Source organism: Mycteria americana, chromosome 2 (genome assembly GCF_035582795.1).
Source record: "Mycteria americana isolate JAX WOST 10 ecotype Jacksonville Zoo and Gardens chromosome 2, USCA_MyAme_1.0, whole genome shotgun sequence".
NCBI lineage: Eukaryota > Metazoa > Chordata > Aves > Ciconiiformes > Ciconiidae > Mycteria > Mycteria americana.
The window spans coordinates 168,036,850-168,059,700 of record NC_134366.1 but is presented as its reverse complement, the minus strand read 5'-3'; the positions used below and the strand labels follow the sequence as shown (position 1 = coordinate 168,059,700).

Here is a 22,851-nt window from a genome sequence, read left to right as displayed (position 1 = left end):
CTAGAACAAGCTCAGTGGAGGCCACTGAGATGATCAGGGCTGCAACACCCTGAGGAGAGGCTGAGCGATGACCATTGTTCATCCTGGAGAAGAGGTGGCTTTGGGGGACCATACAGCAGCCTACAGTAGTTGTGGGAAGGTCATCAAGAAGACGGAGACAGGCTTTTCTTGGTGGTGCATGGTGGGAGGATGAGAGACGACAAGCTCAGAAAGTCTCGGACTGGATATAAGGAGAAACATTTTCCCCCATGAGGACAGTCAGGCAGTGGAGCAGGTTGCCCAGGTACATTGTGCCTTCTTCATCCTTGGAGGTTTTTGAGACCCAGATGGATAAAGCTCTGAGCAATATTACAGGATCCCATAGCTGACCCAGTTTTGAGAAAGAGGTTGGAATAGAGATCTCCTGAGGTCATATTTGACCTGAATACTGGATGACCCTATGAAATGGGTACATTGGTGCTGGATACTCCCTTTGTGTGACTTATCTGGGAGAATGGACAGATGGGAAGATCTGTCATTCTCCACATCCAGCACACACAGAAATCATTATGAGTCAGGTATATTTCCAGCAGCTTCCTCAAACACCTCTGAAGGGGGATACTAGATGGTGATACTTTCCCTTCTGAAAAGAAGCCAGTTGATAATTTTGTTTGGCATTTGCAAACACGTCCAATAGCTTGCTTCTGACTGTCATCTTCAATGGCATGAAATGCATTTGGATCATATACAGTTACAAAATGTATGCAAAGTCCAAATCTTCTCCATGCCTGTTGGTTAGTCTCAGATGCACTTCTAGGAAATCCCGAAAGAAAGAAAAGTGTAAGATTTGGAAGGATGCAGTTGAGAGGGCTCTGGTGCAATAGACTGCCTGGCTCACAATGATGGGCTGCAATGACAGAGGAAATTCCTGGCATGGCATTGGCAAATTTCTGCGTTCACAATTCCCTCAACCCTAAAATGAGTTCTGGAAGGCTAATCATCATTTCTATTAGATCACTAGCATGTAGGAATAGCCACAATCTGTTACAGTAGGTAGGCAGAAATTAATGATGAAGGCACATTTTCAAAAAAAACAAAAAACAAAAAAACAAAAGAAAAAAAAATACCAAAAAACAAACCTTCACTATTTCAGAACTGTGTATTTCTAGAAAAAAACTCTGGGACTTCTTTAATGGCACTTCCAGTAGTTTAGACAACATTACCATTTATGTTCAACTTGTCATAGCTTTGCACAAATGCTCAAAATGAGAAAAAAACCCCAAAACCAAAACAGAACAAAAAGAAGTGAAAAAGCACTATCAGGGCTTAAAAGGAACAGAGGAAAACAAAAGACAACTCATTCTCAGTGCAATCCAAGCTCCTTTTTGTCAGATTTAAAGAATTTCATCCAATTTCCCCATTAATCAGCTGATAAAGCGGACCCACATTCTGACATGAAGCATAAGATAATGTCAACATTATTTGCAAACTGCTACATTACAGTGACAGCCTAATGTTTATTACTGTCAAATTACTGTCATTTTATTAAAAGGACCAAAAGAGCTGGCTTTGCTAAGCACAGCTCTCAGTCCCACTAGACTAGTGAAGCTGCTCGCTCTTCCCCCATGCTGTTCTCTGTGATGGAGCACAGTATATCCATTTGTCTCCAGACAGCTCTGTGAACATGCTAGCTAATGAACAATGCAGGGAATTTTAAATACCAGGACACCTTTTTATCTGAATCACCCTTTGGTTTTTGATAGGTTTCTTGGTTTTTTGTTTGGTTCTTTTTTTCCCCTGAAGCCTTCATATGTATTATCACTACAGTTTATTCTCCTAACAGCTATTCTCCCTGTACCATTTGTGCTGTTAGGGTCAGATTCTGCTAGCCTTACTCCATTTGAAAAAAGCTGTCTTTGCTTCTTTGCTGTGTCAGTTCTGGCACTTGTGGAGTGACATGCTACACAATTTTAGGAAAGATATCACTGTGCCACCTTCTAGATTTGCATCTAGTAGTCAAACAGAATGTCATATTCTCATCACGTATGCTTTTCTAGTGCAAAATGAAAACACTTGGTAACAGATCTGGGCTAATTCATTCCAGAGGCTTGCATGCAAACACCCGAAACTTTCTTTTGACATTGTTAACAAGGGCATAACAAGAGCTGGAAGTTGGAGACTGCAAAATTCAACCTTAAAATCAGTGACAATTTCCTAGAAATAGTGCTGCTAAGAGCTGACACAATGCTTACACAAGGAAAGGGATGGCAGGCACTGTCTCCTGTGGCCTTTTAAACAAGGTTTGAGAGCCCTTTATCCAGCTTTGGAAAGAATTGTTGGATTTGTGTTTTTTAAGGGGGAAAGGACATATGAGCCTTCTCTGCTGAATGGCTACGGGCAGGAATGGGACTTTTTGTGCTGCCCGCAATGCATTCATAACACAGTAGTTTAGCTAACGGTTAATAATTTCTTGCAGTAGAACTTAACATGTCAGATTATCACCTATAAAGGTCAGAAGGACTCTTTTTTCTCAACTACATACATAAAAAATGAAGGAAAAAAGCATCAGATGTAGATCTTCTACTGTGCTCCACTGGTTTGTGTCCACAGAACCACTCCGCTTGGTGTGACCCTTGCCTCCAGTGTTTGCTTTTACAGTTAGTAATGAGCAAACTGCAATTAGAGTTGGTTCAAATGAGAGTTAGAATGACCATTTAAACTTTTTGGAACACAGAAAATAAACTCAGGACTTATCTCTCTACACATAGGTGAATACACTTCAGAAATACACGTTAAATAGCAAGTCCCATAGCAGTAGAATCACAGAATCACAGAATCATATAGGTTGGAAAAGACCTTTAAGATCATCGAGTCCAACCATAAACCTAACACTGCCAAAAACCACCACTACACCATGTCTCTAAGTACCTCATCCAAACGTCCTTTAAATACCTCCAGGGATGGCGACTCAACCACTTCCCTGGGCAGTCTGTTCCAATGCTTGATAACCCTCTCGGTGAAGAAAAATTTCCTAATATCCAGTCTAAACCTCCCCTGGCGCAACTTGAGGCCATTTCCTCTTGTCCTATCACTTGTTACCTGGGAGAAGAGACCGACCCCCACCTCTCTACAACCTCCTTTCAGGTAGTTGTAGAGAGCGATGAGGTCTCCCCTCAGCCTCCTTTTCTCCAGGCTAAACAGTCCCAGCTCCCTCAGCCGCTCCTCATAAGACTTCTGCTCCAGACCCTTCACCAGCTTCGTTGCCCTTCTCTGGACACGCTCCAGTACCTCAATATCCCTCTTGTAGTGGGGGGCCCAAAACTGAACACAGTATTCGAGGTGCGGCCTCACCAGTGCCGAGTACAGGGGCACAATCACTTCCCTAGTCCTGCTGGCCACGCTATTTTTGATACAGGCCAGGATGCCATTGGCCTTCTTGGCCGCCTGGGCACACTGCTGGCTCATATTCAGGTGGCTGTCAACCAACACCCCCAGGTCCTTCTCTGCCAGGCAGCTTTCCAGCCACTCTTCCCCAAGCCTGTAGCGTTGCATGGGGTTGCTGTGGCCCAAGTGCAGGACCTTGCACTTGGCCTTGTTAAACCTCATACAATTCACCCCAGCCCATCGATCCAGCCTGTCCAGGTCCCTCTGCAGAGCCTGCCTACCCTCCAGCAGGGTACACTTAATATGGTAGGTGGGAAACACAAGTGAGCTGAGGGTTAAAAGCAATTGGCTTTGGTTGTCACTGGAAGATCTGTTAAATATTCCTAGCTAAAATACTCTCACCCCCTGTCCAGCTCAGTGTCCAAACCAGGCACCATTCATCTCACTGAGTTTTAATAGCCAATTTCCAGATATGACACTGAGGTTTGTGGAATCAACCATTGCAAACCAGAACAAAAAGAAACTTTGTTAGACACCTGCCCATGAGAAACTCATGCCTCCTTATGGCCTGTCCAATTCTTATGGCCTGTCCAACTCTGAATCAGAGGATCTCATATAAAATTTAATTACTTTTAATTAACCTATTTAAATTAACCTATTTAAATGTCTCTGCTTCATTTGGATTCATTATTTGATGTCTACCATTTAGGGAAGCATTCTACCTCATCCTTCAAGCCAGTGACGACCATCTCTTGTCCTGTTCGTGAGACACAACCTTTCTCTCACGTCAGATACCTATTGCACATTGTGGAGATACTTCCAACCCCTGCTTGCAGCAGTCGTTACTTTAAAAAAGTAAGGCTGCCAAGATGAAGGGGGCTATGGAGATTACAGCAAAGGAAAGAGAATCTCATATGCACAGAGAGCCTTTGTTTGAAGAGCTTTTTTTTGGTGAGCTGCATGTACACAAAGACTGATCCCAATGGCCTGGGAAATTAGCATCCTTGTGTTTTGGAGGAGAATTTTCTAAGTTGGCTTGGCTAATACTGAAAAAGAGAAACAGCTCATGACTGGATTTTTCTCTGCGACAGGAAAGAGCAACCTTGCCTACCACACATGGTTAATCTGGAATGAATTATCTGCATCAAGGTCACTTCTTCATCGTCCTCATTCCATGTTATGTGAAATTGCCAAGATGGTGAATCTTCCTTCTTGAGAAAATAGATATTTGGTGTTTGGTTATGTTTTGAGTGTTTTTTTAACATCTCATTTGCATCACAGATTGCTTACTTATTATCTAATTTTACCAAAACACTTAGGTCAGACCTTCTTCTGGTATAAACTGTGGAAGTCAGCTTAAAAATTGCAGTAGGAATAAACAAACTCAAATTAAATATAACTCATCCCAAGAACAGGCAAGAGGAGCACATCTGGTAGAATCTTAACACTGTTTTTTTTCAATTTCAAATACAAATGACCTCCAGTACACTGAAATTTAATTGCAAACATTTAGTCTGATTTAGTAAGCCTGAAAGTCTGTCTCTTCTAGAAGAGATCACTAAATTATTTTTCTGGGTGGGGGGAGGTGAAAAGAACTAGTCCTCTGCAGGGATATAATAATTTAAGGATGCATCCCTACCAATATCCAAACCATGGCTCTTAAACCTGCAGATGTCTGAAAAGGATTTTAAAGCCAAATAAAGCAGACAATTAGGAGCTCTTTACTCCCAGGGAATTTCACATGTTTGAAGAACAGCAATTGCTTTGTCTTCTGCTGAAAGGCAGCTATCTCTGGGGTAGAGAGAAGCAGCTGTGTAACACCAGACAGCGATGCCACACAGGAACTTGACAGGAAAGGAAAAATCGCACGTGAAAGCACAGCAGCATCAGGAACTTTGCTAGACAAACTGTGCAGTCATTACCCATTCAGATTATTGGGACAGAGATGGGAATTAGGCTTCCCGTACCACAGGGCCTTTAAACACCCCTGTGTGGCAAAGCTTGAAGTTTGATATCTTATTTGAAGCCTGGCAACCACCACTTCATAGGGCCCTTTGCTCTGATACTGCTGCTGCGAGTGCTGTTGTAGTGTCATAATGGCAGATATATTTTCATTGAGGAGCAACATTTGGTTACAGACTGAGTTTGCTGGTACTAATAACTTGGACTGCTTCCAAAAAAGGGTAAAAAAAAAAAAAAAGAAAACAACAAAAAAAAAGACAACAGGAAAGGCAGCAATCCAAATATGAATCAAAAGCTGTGCAACCCACTGAGTCAACAGGGACCTGAAGTGAGATAATAAATACCTGGCTCTGGATGAACGTTAGAAGGCTTAGCAATACGGTTCACTTGCTTCTCAAAGGGGGAAGTGCAGGGTGAAAAATTAATGCAGTTGTGGAAATCTAAGAGACAAATAACCAGATTTGCCAGAGGCTTAGGAGGTGGTGACGGGGTTGCCCATAAAGGAGTTTTGCTACACCTGATTGAAGCATTAGTAAATGTAAAAGGCATCTAAAGAAGGAATACCTGAGCAGTTCTTGTGAAGCTTACAAATCGCTGCTATAAACAGGAGGCTGGTGATCTGTTACTACCTTCCATAGGTTTTAAGTCATCAGAGAGATGCCTGTTTTGCACAGCTAGCCTTTGCATTACTTGCTTGGATGGCAGGAGCATGCCACCCTGTCACTAACCTATGGGCCTCTTCAGGAGAGTAAGAGGTGGCCTTCATATGCAAAATTTAGGCTTAAGTGAAGGATTTAGACACAGTTACACAGAGGCTTTTGAGTCCCACTGGGCGACTGATCTATACCAACACACCACCATCATCTGCAGCAACACGGGAGTCAGGCCTGCTCCTCTCATCCGCTGTATATGGACCCAACGTCTGGTAGCCCTAAGTACTTAGGCATTCAAACTAGCCACCTTGAGCTTTGCCTGGTAAGTAATGCTTACATATCTTAATCAGACATCGGTACATGAGATAGGAGCGGGGGACTTATCCAAACAAACCTCAGCTAGAGGTCAATAACCCTTACATTTTCTTTCAGTTTATTTAATCCCCAGGATATTATTGCAGCATAGTGTTATGCATGACCATAGCAGTACCGTAACAATACAGTATTGATCCTGGAGCACAGCATGCCGGTAAGTAAACAGAACTCATGATCAGAAATAATTTCAGAGAGTTATTGCACAGGGCTGAGAAATAATACATGGCCCCTCAGGCAGGGCACTCGTGGGGCCAGCAGGAGACGGTTACACTGAAGGCCAAGGGAATTCTGCTCCTGACTCTTTCTGCCATGTTGGAAATGGACAGATCTTATCTACTGAAGGTTACAAAATGGAAATCATTGAAAAAGCGATAATGAAAGATTGAGACTACTATAAATATATTTAAGGTGATGTACAGGGTGTCCGTGCCCAGGTGCTGGCAGGTGGCTGCAGGGCGGCCTCTGTGAGGAGAGGCCGGGGCTGCCCCATGCCAGACACAGCCGGTTCCAGCCGGTCCCAGCCGGCTCCAAGGGCCCCACCACAGGACACAGCTGAGCCCCTCAGCCAAGCCGGGGGTGCCTGGGGGAAAAGAGGTTTCCGAAAGGGCACAAGGCGGCAGAGGCAGAGGAGGAGGAAGCCAAGGCGGGAGCAGCGGCAGAGGGACCCCGAGGCCGGAGGAGGAGGAGGGCAGGAGGTGCTGCAGGCCCGCAGCAGGGATCCCCTGCAGCCCTGGAGAGACCCCGCTGGAGCAGAGACCCACCCTGCAGCCCGGGGAGGGCCCCAGGCCGCAGCAGGGGGATATTTCCTGCAGGAGCTGCGGCCGTGGAGAGCCCGGGCGGGAGCAGGTTGTCCCTGAAGGACTGCAGCCCGGGGCAGGGCCCGCGCTGGAGCAGGAGACGGGTGAGGAGGGAGGAGCGGCCGGGAGGGGCTGGGATGGACTGACCGAACCCCCATCCCCACCCCCTGTGTCCCTCGGGGGGAGGGGAATCAGGAATGAAGGGGTGAAGCTGGGCCTGCAGGAAAGAGGGTGGAGGGAAGGTGGTGTTTTCATTTGTCTTTTTTCTCACCCGTGGATCTATTTTAATTGGCTATAAATTAAATTAATTTTCCTCAAGTCAAGTCTGTTCTGCCTGTGATGATAACTGATGAGTGATTGTATTGTGTTTCTGTGGCAAGCTTTTGGTAGTGCAGGGAAGGCTACAGGGGTGGCTTCTATGAGAAGCTGCTAGAAGCTTCCCCCATGTCCAATAGAGCCAGTTCCATCTGGCTCCAAGACAGCCCTGCCACTGGCCAAAGCTGAGCCCATCAGCGATGGTGGTAGCACCTCTGGGATAACATATTTAAGAAGGGGAAAAAACTGCTGCAGCAGCTGGGAGAGAGGTGAGAAAACGAGAAACAGCCCTGCAGACACCAAGCACAGTGAACAAGGAGAGGGAGAAGGTGCTGCAGGCACCAGAGCAGAGATTCCCCTGCATCCCGTGGAGAAGACCATGGTGAGGCAGGCTGTCTCCCTGCCGCCCATGGAGGTCCACAGCGGAGCAGATATCCACCTGCAGCCCTCGGAGGATCCCATGCCAGAGCAAGTGGATGTTCATGGGGTCGCTCCTTCCTTCAGAGAAGGACTGTCTCCTGTGGGTAGCCCCCCACGCTGGAGCAGGGGAATACAGTGAGGAGGAAGGAGCAGCAGAGATACTGTGTGATGAACTGACCGCAACCCTCATTCCCCTGCGCCACTTGGGGGGAGGAGGTAGAAAATTTGGGTGTGAAGTTGAGCCCAGGAAGAAGGGAGAGGTGAGGGGAAGGTTTTTTTAGATTTCCTTTTATGTCTCGTTATCCTACTGTGATTTTGATTCGTAATAAATTAAACTGATTTCCCCAAGTCGAGTCTGTTTTGCCTGTGACCGGTAATTGCGGAGTGATCTCTATGTCCTCATCTCAACCCACGAGCCTTTCGTCGTATTTTCTCCCCCTGTCCAGTTGAATAGGGGGAGTGATAGAGCGGCTTTGGCGGGCACCTGACATCCAGCCAAGGTCAACCCACCACAGTGATCTTCCCATTTTATCTTGACCCATGAGCTTAAGAGATCTGCTTTTTATGGATAAATATAGCAGCCCTGATTTGCAAATATGACCCTAATAGCAAAATTTTGAACTCTTTGCTTCAAGACTGATGACTTGTACTTGCGCGAGTAGCTGTGTAAATCAAAGCTGTAAATTTTTCAAGGCTTGCTCCATCGTAGTCAAACTGTAATATATTATGGCGAGGTACTTAAGATTCTGACTATTGTTCTTTTGAAAGATACAGATGGATCAGGAGGCCTGTCCTAAAATATAGCTGAGGCTTTTTAAATTTTAAAACCTGTTACACAGAGCTAATAGGAACAATACATTCACAGAACTAATGCAGTGTTGTGTTCTGCCCACTAGATGTGAAATGCTGCAGGTGCTCAAAAGAAAGTAAATAATAAATTGTGGTTCACTAGATTTTTGTGGTTTTTTTTTTTTTTTTAATACTAAGAAACGCTTTGAAAAATAAATGCCTGCATATAATTGAAAATGTTGCCTGCTCTCTAGACATACCTGTTCTCTAGAACAAAAGATCTGCAGGGATGATAAATAAGTAGCACTGTTTCTCAAGCGCTATCTGATTAACAGCATTCCCGTTTACACAATCCTCCACCTGAATTAGCAGAACAGGTTATCATCAGTGAATGACAATAATGGGTCTGGTGGTGGGGTAGCATAAGGAAGTCAACTTTTTCCTGCTAACATATGCTGGTCATCGGGAACTTATTTATAGTGAGCTCAATTGCAGTCTGTGTTTGCATAAGAGAGGTGACAGAGGAGGGAGCACAGACTTCATCTTTAGTGTGTTTGTTCATTACTAAATTAATTCTATATTAACGACTGCAATTATTTCAAAAACCGTTCATGTCGGTCAGTAAGGAGGTGTCAGCAAGGAGGTGTCAGCTAACCTCAGGCAACCAAATGAGGCTTCTATCATAGGAAAAGAGTGGTCTCATGTTCCTCAGCCTAGCCAAATCATACCTGGCACACGTGTCTCTCCCTTTCTTCCATGCCTTTCTATCACAGCTATCTACAAAGGAACCTAGAACAACCACAGTTCAGACTTAAGATCATGTTATGTGGATCCAAAATACCTGAAACACATAAGCTTTGCTGTAAAGTGGAGGGATTTACACTCCCTGACAGTGTAAATACCTTTGAAAAGCTTGCAGATTCTTACAGCATCCTTCAAGACTGCACTGAACAAAACTGTTGCAATGGTGCCAGGCCTGTTGGCCGAGGGAGGAAAAAAGATATGTAAATATCTCTCTTTTACCACGACTGACTTAAGAAGGAAAACTAACAACAAGAAAGCATGTAGTATATTTTTAAACCCCTTTTCATACATTTTTACAGAAGAGAAAGGAGGAAGGACCTCTAGTTTTAGGTTCCTCTCAGCTACTTTCAGTTGGGTAAAAGCCGAGTAACTAGTCCAGCGTAGTAGGTAATGAAGAATACGGGAAAATCTGAGGGAAGATGGATCCCACTTTTTTTTTCCCCCCTGACATATATAAAATCAAATATAAAGCAAAATAATGATGTTCTTGATGCCTGGATGTCATGTCCATCATCAAGCATGAGGAACTGGAGAACTACAGGCTGGTTATCCTAATCTTGTTTTCCGAGACAGTTATGGAGCAAATCCACCCAGAAGCACATTTCCATGCATGCAAAGGACAAGAAGGTAACTAGGAACAGCCAACATTAATTTAGTAAGGGCAAATCATGCCTGACTAACTTAGTTGCTTTCTGTGGTGTCTGGCATAGTAGACTTGGAGAGAGCGGTCAATGTCATGTACTTTGACAAGAGTGGAAAGCTTGCAGTCAATCTGGAGATACAATGAGTGGTTGGATAGACTCCAAGGTGACTAGAAAACTAGGCTGTATTGAAAAAATAGCCAGACAGCTGGACTCCAAGGGTAGTGGTCACTGGTTTGAAGTTTTGGTGGCAGACAGTTCCTCACAGCATGCTTCAGGGATCTCCACTGGAGCCAATACTGGACAATAGGATGGAGTACACCATATGCACACCTGTAGAGACCAGCTGGGGATGGGGAAGAAAGGGAGTGGGGGACACAGCGCTTTCTTGTGATGGTTAGAATTACTATACAACAATCATGGATCCACAACTTTCAAGTTCAGACATGGTTATTAGATCATTCAATCTAGTCTGCTACGTAGGAAAACCAACAGAAGCCCATTCTTCTGTATGTATCTTGATGCTGTGGTTAATCACTCTCATTTGAGCCTGATTCCTCATTTAAAACTGCAGGGCTTTTACACTCAGCATTAGTTCTTACTTTTTCCCCACTACTAGATTAGAGCCATTTAGTACTTGTTATTTTCTCCCTGTGCAAGCAATTATAAACCATAATCAAGCTTTTTAAGTCTCTCACAGTAAGATATCATCTTCTGTCCTCTGAAAGATTCTTCTGAAGAGCCCTTACCAAATACGTTAAATTATGTACACATGCATATAAATATTATTCAGGAGTACACGAAGTGACCTTTCAAAGACGTATTGATTGTGGCACTTACAAAAATTATCTGCTTATACCTTTGAAGGATATCACCAAAAATTAATGAAGTTATTTCTATGTGAAGGATTCCAAGGACAGACTAGCTAGATACAGGTAGAAAAAAAAAAGGTAGTTATCATAGACCATGCCTGTGACCTATGTTTCTGTTACCCCTCTGACCTAGGATGCATCACTTTAACTTCCTAACATCAAATATGTCTAAATCAAGAGTGAACTCCAGGGAATAATTGTTGGAGTAGTCAATGACAAAAGAATGACATTTTAAAGATTAGCACCTATTGCATGGCTTCCCAAGCTAGCTCAGAGAAGATATACTCTGGAATATGGAGGCTTTCCCCCTTCATTCCAGAATTTGAAATCCAAAATAGCTTTTTGTATTTAGATTGCTTTTAAACAACCTATCTTCCCTGCCCCCCATCAAGTTTCCTTTTGTGTCATATGCTTATATTATTTTTTCCATTTTCATTTCCCCAATCTGTAATGACTATAACCAAAAAGTAAATGTGACTCATGATCGCCACTGTAAAACATACCACACAACTGTACCACAATTCCTTACGCATTTATCCCACAGTTCTTTCAAGAGGAGTAACTGCCTGAGGATCATCTCTGCTTTCTTGACTTATACTTCCTTAATTCTGTCAGTCTTAGAGGGACTCTATTTGTGATGTAACAATAATATAGTCTTCAAGTGAATAATGAAAAAAACCACACATACTTTTCTTATTAATATGCTGTATGAAAAAATCATTACTAGAATATTTTAAATATCTAAGGGAATTTTCTGTTCAAAACATTTCGAGTTAGAGGCTCAAGTGCTGTAAAAAAGTGAAACTTATACTAAAGAGAGTAAGGTTAATTTTCATATGTGGATAATTCTGATCATCATCATTAGTCAGATGACTTCAAATATGCATGTAGGTAGCATTCACCATAGTTTATACCTGGTCTTCTCATTTGCTTTCAAACCTGTAATTAACTATCCTGAAGGGTCTACTGAATTTTTAGAACAATAAGTATTTATATTGTGATATGAACATCACAAAATGATTTAGTAAAAGCCCAGAGTCTGTGAATGTATGTTTAGCAGTGTAATTCTGTAGCAGTCTGTTACTATCTGAAGCATGGATTCATCCATGCTTCTTCATCCATGGATTTTTGAGCTTGTAATTAAAGTCATTCTTCTGATAATGCAGAGGCAAATGCATTTTCCTTCTTTTTTTAATACATCCTTAATAAGAGTAGGGAATTCTGTGGGATGGAGCATGCACATTTTTATCTCAGTAAGAAACACACAAGAAACAGCTACCTCCACATTAAGAAACGCCAACTCTTAATAGAAGAATGAAGAAACAAGGCAATTTATCAAATGAATAAAAAGTGTTTCCTCTTCATGAGATGTTTAGGGCATCAGGATCTTTCACAAACAGATCAACAGCAATAGCACTTTACCACTTACTCTTTTGCTGTAGAAGACAATGAACTATTGAGTTCATAGGTTGCTGCTTGAGTAAGCACATGGAGCAGTTCACTATGTTTTGCATAAGAGGGAGAAAAAAAAAAAACAGCCAATGGAGGTCAGTAAAAAAACAACTTTATTTTATCTTCACAAAGGGGCCAGCATTTCACTTCAGGTGAAAACTTCCTTGATTCTAAATTTCAGTAAGAATATAAAGATAAGATTTTTAAAGCTATGTTACACCACATGGTGCTAGGCATAAAGAACTGGCTAAGTGTTTAGCTTTGCAAAAAGCAGAAACTCAGCTCCAAGGACTCTCAGGGTAATATGAGCATAACCTTGTTTAGTCAGGAATTCTAGCTCAGTAGCTTTCTATCTTGAAAGAGCATGAGTTATTTTGATTAGTGGATATAAAGAATCCAGAGAAATTTTGTCATAAACCTTTATTAAATCTACATTATTTTAATTTCATAATTTCCAAGTACATCTTTGACTGAAAAGTGGAAGTTTCCATTAAGCCTGTTCCCTCATTTGCTATTTTTAGGAATGTCGACATTTCAGACTTTTTTAATACTTTCCCAGTGAGAAACCTAAAAAAGAACTACACAGCAAAGCAGCTTTATTTCAGCCCTCGGCTACAGTTTCTAAGCATTTTTTAAAATCCAAGTTTGCCAGAGATGTTCTCTTGACTTGCAATTGTAGAGAAAGCCTGCCTGAAGACAAGGGTCAATGCATGGCAAACTTACTGAAGTATCTGAGGCTGCACAAACATTTATCATCTTAACAATATGTGCTTTAACACTAAATACCTTCAATAATTTCCATTACCAAAGGGGTTTTTCTCCCTATTAAACAAATGCAGCTGTCTTGGATAAAATTGCTGAGCTTGTGAAAATAATTCTCAGCCCCTTCATCCAATTAATCTTTTTAATAAAGTCAAAAGATATTCTGATTCTTGATGTGCATTTATTCAGCTACAATAGTACTGAGGTTCTTGGACATCAGTAACCTGGAAATTCTACTACAAGGTGGGCCCTTTAGCGCACACTTGTGAACCTGCTACAAAAATCCAACTATAATGTTAAATTAGTAAAAAAAGACTGCAAAGTTTGTGTGAAGAAATGGAAGCAAAACCACTCAAGGGCAGATTCAATCCTGTTTATCAGCAATCATTATATATATATTGACTTCGCATTTTGATCTTTAAATTATTTTCAGTTCCTTTGCCCAGAAGGACGAAAAGTTCCAACTTGAAAAGTATGCTCTGCAACATCATTTACAAAGACGTGACCTCAAGGTTTGTTCTAATACACACAGTCATAGAATATTATTTCATACATTTATTATGTACCTAAATGTAGGGACATCCCCACATTAAGATGAACACTATTGGAAAGACTGTGATGCGGACTGGACAATCCATGTGAAGCAGCAGCCTCACATCTTTGGTCAAAACCTTTAAGTGAGGCAATGTCATGTAGAACCGGTATTGCAGAACAGAGGATCAGGACTGTCTCAGCATGTAGGTTGAAGTCATCAATGACAGCACAGGCAGGATGCACATACATATGTGGTCTCTTGAAGTGAATGACAAAACTATTCCAGTGATACCCAGATTTCACTCAAAGCACAATCACAAGAAACACACAAACCCCTACCTAGTGATGATAATAACCAGCAGAAATGAAGTCCAGGCTTCAAAGCGCAGAAACAGCCAGTCCTTAAGTTTTTTAGTGAAATCAAGCAAAGTACTTGCAAGACAAACAGCTGGATAGTCTGCAGTCAATCCACTTTGACTGGACCCTAACAGTTCCTGTGTTAGGCCACTCAGTAATCAGACAAGATCTCAAAAATTACCAGATTTGCTAGATAGCTGTGATAGTCACATATTAAAATGAGTCACACTAGCAAAATATTTTAGCATTGACATTAAGAAGCTCTGTTGTTCATGACTCCAGAGTGGAAGGCTTGATACTTCACTCATTAAATAGTTCATAGCACTCCTCAAATGAGATTGTGTTGGTAATCCATGTCTGGTCCAAATTATAGCAAGTGAAATTGCATTCTGCTTATCTAAATTCCCCCCCCGCCCCGGTATCTATATACAATTTTTATACTTGGCTAGCATTTAAAATGTTAGGCGCTGTTCCACATCAGAGGTTCCTGCCTGTCAGTCTGAAGGGAATCCATTACTATACATCTATTGCGCTTATTCAAAGGTTTTTGGATTTTGCTTTTACTTATTTAAATAATCACTATTGCTTGCTGTGTAAAACATTACAGAAATGCAGTTGTAGTACAGTGAAAGATGATGGCAGGGAAAATCTTTCCAGATTGTGAGATTAACTGATAAAATCCCTTTAAATATTTGAAGGTTAAAAACACAGACTTTTTTTTACAGTCAAAGTTTTTTTCATCTATTAAAAGTGATATCTTACTCAAGATACTTTGATCAGTGCCAGGGTTAATAGGAAATCTTAATTTTTTCCACATCCCCATAAATTTCAAAGCCATTCTTCAATAGTCAGTATATAGTATTAGAAGTTATGAGTACATGTTGAAGAGGAGGCATTTGGTGTGAAGCTATTAAGTGATATTGCTGATTTTCAAAATAAAATAAATGAGACAGACCTCAATTATGCTTTTCTTCAGATGAATTTGAGATTCAGTGAAGAAAAATGCATTTAATGGAAACATAACTGAGGAATGGGACACTCATACTTTGCAAGAAGTATTTAGGAAAGAACACAAGAAATTAAATTATCAGAATTTTATTTCTGTTACAAATTATCACAATCACAATTAATATAAAACAGAGAAAGCACTGAGGAAACTTGACTGTTAGATACAAGATTTATCAAGGTGTAAAAGCCTCATCCAAGACTACTACTAGAAAACCTGTGACTGTATATCAGAGAAAACATTTCTGCGCATCAAACACCAAGTGAAAGAGAATAAGCAGCATAGTATAATTGACAGGGATTAAAACACCTTCATGTTACACAAGTTTCTGAAGGAAATGGAAGCTGGAGTATCATTTCTACCCAAGAGTCTTGTTTTGAGGAGATCTGTTTACAATTAGCTATTAAGAAAAGCTTCAGCATAAAACACCGATCTTCATTTGAACTTATCCATGTTGTTCATACATTAGACAAGCTATTTCCAAAAGCATTTAAATTCTAGTCATGAGACTTCACACACTCTCTTACACTTGCTGCATAAGGCTAAAAAGAATCACTAAAAGGAACGTGAGGCTGCATTATTGCTTTGTAACAGGAACTTAGATGAAAATTCTTTATTGAGCTCCAAATAAAACATTGTTGCATCACTAAACAATTAAAGAGTTTAAGTATACAATTATTTTTAAAAGTGTATAATATTATACACTTTAAGGCTTTAATACAAGAAATACAGAACAGGGTTTTCATACTCCGTAGCCTGTCTCGTTGTCTAGGCACACGGATAAGTACAATGCTCTAAGCAGTCCGTGATTAACAGGGCAGAAGTTCCTGAAAAAGAGCAAAATATAATTTATTTGTATACATCCTGAGATTACCAACTATGAATTCTCTGAAGACTGTCAGATCATAAGCAGTGGGATCAGGCAATTATGCATATAATAAATGTATGTAGATTTATGGAAACCATTGCAGAAACTGCTATCATTGAAATGGAGTGCAAATGTGATAAAAAGGTTCAATAAAGGCAAATTAATGATATGGTTAATTATCATCAACATTACTTGTTTGACCAGTAACACAGCAATTGACCAGTGTCAGAACAAAATCCTACTAGAACAGATAAACACTCCTAGGTTAGTTTGTCACAATAAAAGAACGGCTGCCTTCTACATTGATTTTTTTTTTTAAATTTAGGGATCTTTTTAGATTATTTTTTCCTCTCTTCAAAACATAATGGATTTCTTTGCATAGATTACTCCAAAGGAAAAAAAAACCCAACCAGAAATGCAATAGCAGAACACAATGGTAGTGCATATTATTTCAGGAACTGTCAAGAGAAGTTTTGTAATGCAAATATGTAGTTTCTAAGATATGTAGTTTCTAAGAATATCTAATACTGTTTGAACTGATGTAGCTTATAGTACACACATGTATAGGACATGAGAACTGATACAATTTTTTTAAGAGGTATGAAAACATTTTCTTAGGAGAAATCAGGTATATCAATGTGGAGCACTGGAAGAAGGAAGACTTAATGGATTTAAAATTCATACCACTATCCTGCTCAATATATGCAGACTTTTTTCTTAAATGTATCAAAGTTAGATCTTACAACTCATTAAAAGAACAAATAAAATTGGACTAAAACTGTTAACTTTTCTGTCAAGGTGGGCCACAGCTACTTAATTGGACCACCATAAGGCCAGACTACTCCATTTTCTGTCAGATGCACATCTGGCACATGACCAAGCCAATCACTTCTGACCATAGGATGGGTGTGCTCTTAGTCAGGAGGGGAATTTTCTTTTAATTTACTCATGTGACCTGCAACTTCCAGTCATATGACACTGTCACACAATGGTGCACCCAAAGAGCCTCTGTATGATTTGACAGGAACACACTTTTTCCCCCCACCAAGAGGGAACCTGGAAAGATTTAAGGGTTATAGGACTTCAGGGCAGGGTAGCAGAAAAGTGACACAAATTCATGCTGATAACATTCATCCTCCACATAGGAGGCATGAAAGAAAGAGGGCATTAAAAAAAGTTTGATAAATATTACAGGAGGTTTAATTCACTTCTGATTCACTTACTTCGTCTACTAGCCATCCCTGCTACTAGATATTTTAGTTTCAACCCATCAAGTTTCATTGTATATGGTTAATATAAAACTTCATATATGCAAATGAAAACTTGTTATGACTTATGTAACTCATCATATTATGTGTTTTAAGATGTGAACAGAAATAAAGATTTGGCCAATTCCATTACAGATTTTTTAAAAAGATGTTTATATACTCAGGTTTGCCATAGCAGTTCTAGCAGCTGGTATCAAATCTTAGCCCTTTGAGCCCCAGAGGGAAGAAATCTTCTCCTACCTTCCTAACCTTAAAAGGGTCCTTTGTTTTAAATCTTTAAAATACTCTCAAAATTGTTCTAAAGTGATCTTATATGTACAAAAAGTTCCTTTAGCCTGTGACAAGAGTCTCTTAAATTTACCGTGGTTATACAGAGGCAGTTCAATGTATGCAATATTTCAAAGTATAGAGCTCTGTTTATCTAAGTCATGTCAACTAAAGGCACTGTGATCATGAGGTTAGCAGGAAGAATTACCATTCCAAGTAGGAAATAAAGAAAAAAATCTGTTCAATTTAAAATATGCACAATCTGAGCATAAATACAGCTAAATTATTTCTTACTTTATATATTGAATTCACCAGAAATAGTAGAGCTAGCTATTCTTCAGCTAATGTTTCTCAATGGACTTCTTTATTTGTGCCAAAAATCAGCCTACTCCTTGTGCAGAAATGCTTGACTTAGAAAATCATTCTACAAAATGCTTTCTTCAGCTTCATAAAACCATTTTAGACATGTTTGCTGACCAGATTACAGTTTTTAAGTTCCCATTTGAACACTACTAGCATAAAATTACATTCATTTTCTTTCACCTTCCTCTGTCCAATGAAATACTTAATCAGTTGAAATATTGTCAAAGCTACATATACCTTTCAGTAAATGAACAGCCAGAGGACAGCATCCACACACTGGGACAGTTTAATGTCCTGTTTAATGATAGTTTAAAACTATGACTTTTCCCACCACAACTGAATATAGCCAATGATTTGTGCTGGCCTCCAGCTCAGTACCTGTAATCATTACATAAATTAAAGCCTTGAGTATAAAGAATTAAGGACCTGATCAAAAGCTCCATTATTTCTCTAATAATTTCACAGATGAGTAAAGATACCTACCAAAGCATCAGAAGATTAAGGTTTTTGTTCTCTTGGCTGTCCAAGGAGGTGGGTTTCCTGACAAGAGAAAAGAAGGTATTTTTACTAAATTTCAAAGACTTTCAAATAAAAACTAAAGAAAACAATGTAAATCAAACTATAATTAATAGAAACGTAATGATTAACAAAAAGCTTTAGATAACATTTGTAATGTTTAAGTTACTAGAATTTATAGAAAAATAATATATTACAAACTATTGGTTATGAGGTTTTACAGTTGTTTAATAGGGAATAGTTTGTCCAAATTTAACTAGCTAAGCTAAGGCTTTTTAGATTACTAACACAAATTAAATGTTTTAAAATGAGAATTTAGGTGTCCTTAAAGTCTTTCCTACATTCTAAAATGAAACTTTCTAAGTTGAAGCCTCCCTGTTTTTATTGGTTATATTAAGATAAATTGAGATTAAAATCTTATTTGATTTATTTACCTTTGCAAATGAAGACCGTTTTAAGGGTTACACATCCTCTGCCTCTGACGAAAGCGACCTCAATTAGTCAAGTCAGAAAGTCTTTAAAAGCTTTGTGTTTATTGCTTCCAGCACGGAGCGAGGTGGTCATTAACGTACCAAAATTCTCATAAAAATTCCAAAGTTGCACTAGTGAAAGAATGCTCAACAAGATGAAAACTAGTCACATCTTTTTCAGAAAATTCATTAACTATTTTAAACCATTTTTAACAGAAATATTTTGATTTAATGTGGCACTCAAGCAGATCCATACCATTTGGATACTTTAAACAGCATTTATATCTACTGTGAATATATATATACATTTAGGTTTATACCATTTTTTAAAAGAAGTTGCGCAAAGTTTAATATGAGCCTTTTATACTGATCACTGTTAAACGTATTTCTCCCTGTTTACTACTATTTATGAAGTTTTATTATAAGATAAAGCATAAAATTAATCTCACACACACTGATTTTCTTTCAAAAGTTTATTTAGTATCAAGCAAGGGTAAAACTTTGCTTAACACTACAGAACATTTCAAGACTTGAGTTACAAAATACCACATTATTTGCATTTGTAATTTGCTTCCCTTTTTACGCATGTTTGCAAAGAGAAAAACTAGCAAATGGCTGAAAATAAAAACTAAAAACTAAATTGTTGAAAACCTTTAAAATAAAAGGTTACGCTTATGTTAAAAGAATGGACTAACATATTTAGTAAACCTATTTTTTGTTTAACACTAGTTAATCAAAGGTTATTTTTTTGATCACCTATTTTTTCAAATACAGCTTGGAAATAACAAAGTTCCTTGTTTTACATATCTTTATGTCCAGGTTGTTCTTTCAACAAAATATTTTTAAGTTCAGTCCATCCATTCAGATTTTTAAGCGCTTTGATTTAATAAAAAGGGATTGTTCATAGAAAAAATTACTTTGAACAGTATACAGGACTGGTGGAGATTGGATATTTCACAACATCAGACAGTACAATCAGTATCTGGCATATGGCTGGTCTCTGTAGACTCCTTTTGTTGTCCTTGCAGAAGGTGCCTTGTGTCTTGAGTTGGTCCATTCTTCTTGCCCTACAAGAATGGAAAATATAGTTAGACACCTTCCAATGTTCTCAGATGCTGTACTTATTTTTTCTTTATTTAGTTGTGCATTAAACAGCGACATTTTATTTACTGAAACCAAGGTGTACAAAGTCTAACACTGGAAGCAAAAAAATCTTGGTACAACGCAACTATATGAGCTACCCCACAATGCTTTTTCAGTACATAACAGCAGGGAGCGTGACAGGCTAATGGCCTGTATTTAGGGCTCTGGCATTCAGCTGGACCTGCCTGTTGCAGATACACAGAAATGCCAGCTATAGTAGCAGAACCTACAAATAATTATGCTAGGCTGAAATGAATGGAGGATATGAATTATGTATATAAGCAAGTCAGCTACCCTCAAAAATAAGTTTCTTTGCATCAGTACCAATCTAGGCTTAATTCAAATATGCAATCCAATAGTGAAAAGCCTCAAGTATCACTGAAAACATCTGTGGCTTCTAGTAATCTAGGGGCAATATTTGACTTCACTGTAAACATACACTTCCTCTAACACACAAGAAATAGGAAGGCAGATTATGAAAAAAAATTAAAAGGGCAAGGGAGATTGCTTGTTTGAATTTTGACAACAAAATAAGTTTGTGAAAAGCTTATGCTATATTTAATGCTTCATAATCCTACCACATTTTAGTGGTAATAAATACTAACAAAAGTAGCAAAGTATTGTCTTAAATAAGAATCAGACCTACTGTGCCACGCATTTACAACAAAAGAGAAGATACAGGACCAAATGCAGAGTATAATGAATCAGTACTTAGGTACATTTTAGTCAAGTAAACAAATCAGAATACTGCCCCAGAGAGGAAAAAAAAAACAGAAAAAAACAAAAGAAAACACCTGAAAACAGTGTATGTGCTTCCATATCTACTTTTGGATAATTGCCCTGCCCTAAGCAGACAGTGTCCAAGTGAACCCAATGCAATCCAGAAACTAAGGGTGGAATCTAAATGACTAGGTATGGTAATCTAAGACATAGGCATCACTTTATCTGTCTTTCTAGTCAATTAAAAAAAGTCAACAGCCAGAGAACCCCTGTACTACTTTGAATGGTAAGGTAACTTCCTCAGACAGTAGCTATCTGAAATTAGGTGACAAGAATCCTGTAAGTCAATGGTCCAATTTCACAATCTCTTTATAGAAGTCTCATCCCGGCTACTTTATTTTTAAAAATTTAGGTGGTCAGCTGCAGAGCCTAGGTTATATATCATACCTAAGTGATCAGAACATTTGCCTAGGAGGTAAAAGGAACAAGCTCAAATTTGGTGTAAGGCTGAGAGAATGAAACTTGTACCTCAGGCAAGTTCCACAGGAATCTGATGTACACAAGAAGCAATGTCTTGTGCTTCTTCACACAGAAAGCAAGGCTTGTATTAAGCAAGGAAAAGAACCCTAGCCTAACAGTAAAGGCAGCTGGCTGAGGGGTAAGAAATAAAAATATCCTAGCTTTTAAGCACCACTGCAAGGAACTATTTAAATGTAAAAAGCAGTCTTGGTTACAGTTTAAGGGGATACTTGCTCCTTTTCAAGCAATTGGTCAAATCAGTAGGGTAGAGAGTCACCTTACTTTTTATCAGTTTTCATTTTGGTGCCATTCAGGGTTCCGAATCCTAAAAATACTGATACTCTTCCTACATCCTCTGGATTGGCACCTGAGCTTCTCAGAGAAGGAAAAGTTCAGGTACTTCCTGGGAAACTGGGTTTCCTCCTGGCCAGCACTAGGCAACTATCTGCTCACTATGCAGTCTTACAAATTTTAGTCCAGGGCACCTAATGTTCTTTACATACTGTAAGAATGATTATTAGTATCTAACTCTGCATTTAAGGATGTACTTGAGGGTCAGCTAGTTAAGAAATAAAGTGTATAACTATTTATTTGTATGTGCAAAAACTTCAGTGGCTGTAACCCATAATCATTCTTCAAGGTATTTATAGTTTTCCTCTCAACTTGAGCAAATATATCACTTAATATTCTGAGTGGCTATGCTTTGATAAGTAGAAAACCAATTTTAAATGCAAAAGCAATGAAAAATCCATATTTTCAACCTTAAATACTGCAATCCACATTTTTCCCCCATCAGTCAACTATCTACATTAAGCAGTTTCATATTTTTTCCCCCATATCAATTTTGCATTCATGAAATAGTCTTAGAAATACCAGACTTATAATGGCAAACATTTTATTTTAATGCTGAAATAAACGTTTCAGCTATATATCTGTCAAGACATTGAAAGTGCTGGGGGACAGAGGAATTTCAAGTGACCTCCTCTTTTGATGAACTGACTTTCCGCTTAAGCAAAATAATTAGTTTAAGCAAATGACATTGAGCAAACTTCTGTATTAGATGCATTTATCACAACAACTTAGTTGAGATAATTTTAGTTTTCAGCAGGAAGCACTTCCAAATGGAATTCGAGAAATACACCATGGAAAGTTTTAAGTAGAACACTAAAATCACTGAAGCATCCATTACCCAGAATCACAACTTTCACACTAGTTATTAACAATCCTGAAATGTTTGAGATTTGAGTGATCTAGATTATATTTCTGCTCTCTAGGCATAGATTTAACATTTATCCCTTAAGCAAAGGTGTCTTTTAACATGCTTTATGCTTCTAATCCGTAACAGATTTCTTTAATTAAACCTGTCACTACCACACTACTAGCTTACAAAAATGTGATCTTTACCACTAGTGTATTTTTTTTGCTTCATTACGCATTGTTTTGTCTCCATGAGTAACCCACTGCCCTCATGTCTATTAGCTACCTAAAATACTTTCATAACCTTTACATAATGACTCCCTGCTAGATTTCACAAGACTGATGCATGAAAATGAATATAAAAAGACCATACAAGTCTAAAACGCACTCAATTAGGCCCTGATTCAGCTGAGCACTT

At 39.2% G+C, this 22,851-nt stretch overlaps 1 protein-coding gene across 5 annotated transcripts in view; it reads right to left on the bottom strand.

The window, feature by feature from the left end:
• Positions 1 to 15,760: 15,760 nt before the first annotated feature.
• Positions 15,761 to 22,851, bottom strand: part of KHDRBS3 (KH RNA binding domain containing, signal transduction associated 3) — a 95,873-nt gene continuing 88,782 nt past the window's right edge. For 4 of the 5 annotated variants that reach the window (XM_075495321.1, XM_075495322.1, XM_075495323.1 and 1 more), the window contains one exon: positions 19,361 to 19,921. In XM_075495321.1, the coding sequence (XP_075351436.1) occupies positions 19,830 to 19,921 (92 nt within the window). In that variant the 3' untranslated portion in view covers positions 19,361 to 19,829. Of the gene's footprint in view, positions 15,930 to 18,351; positions 18,409 to 19,360; positions 19,922 to 22,851 lie in introns of those variants that run through there. The other variant, XR_012774597.1, reaches the window with a different exon arrangement.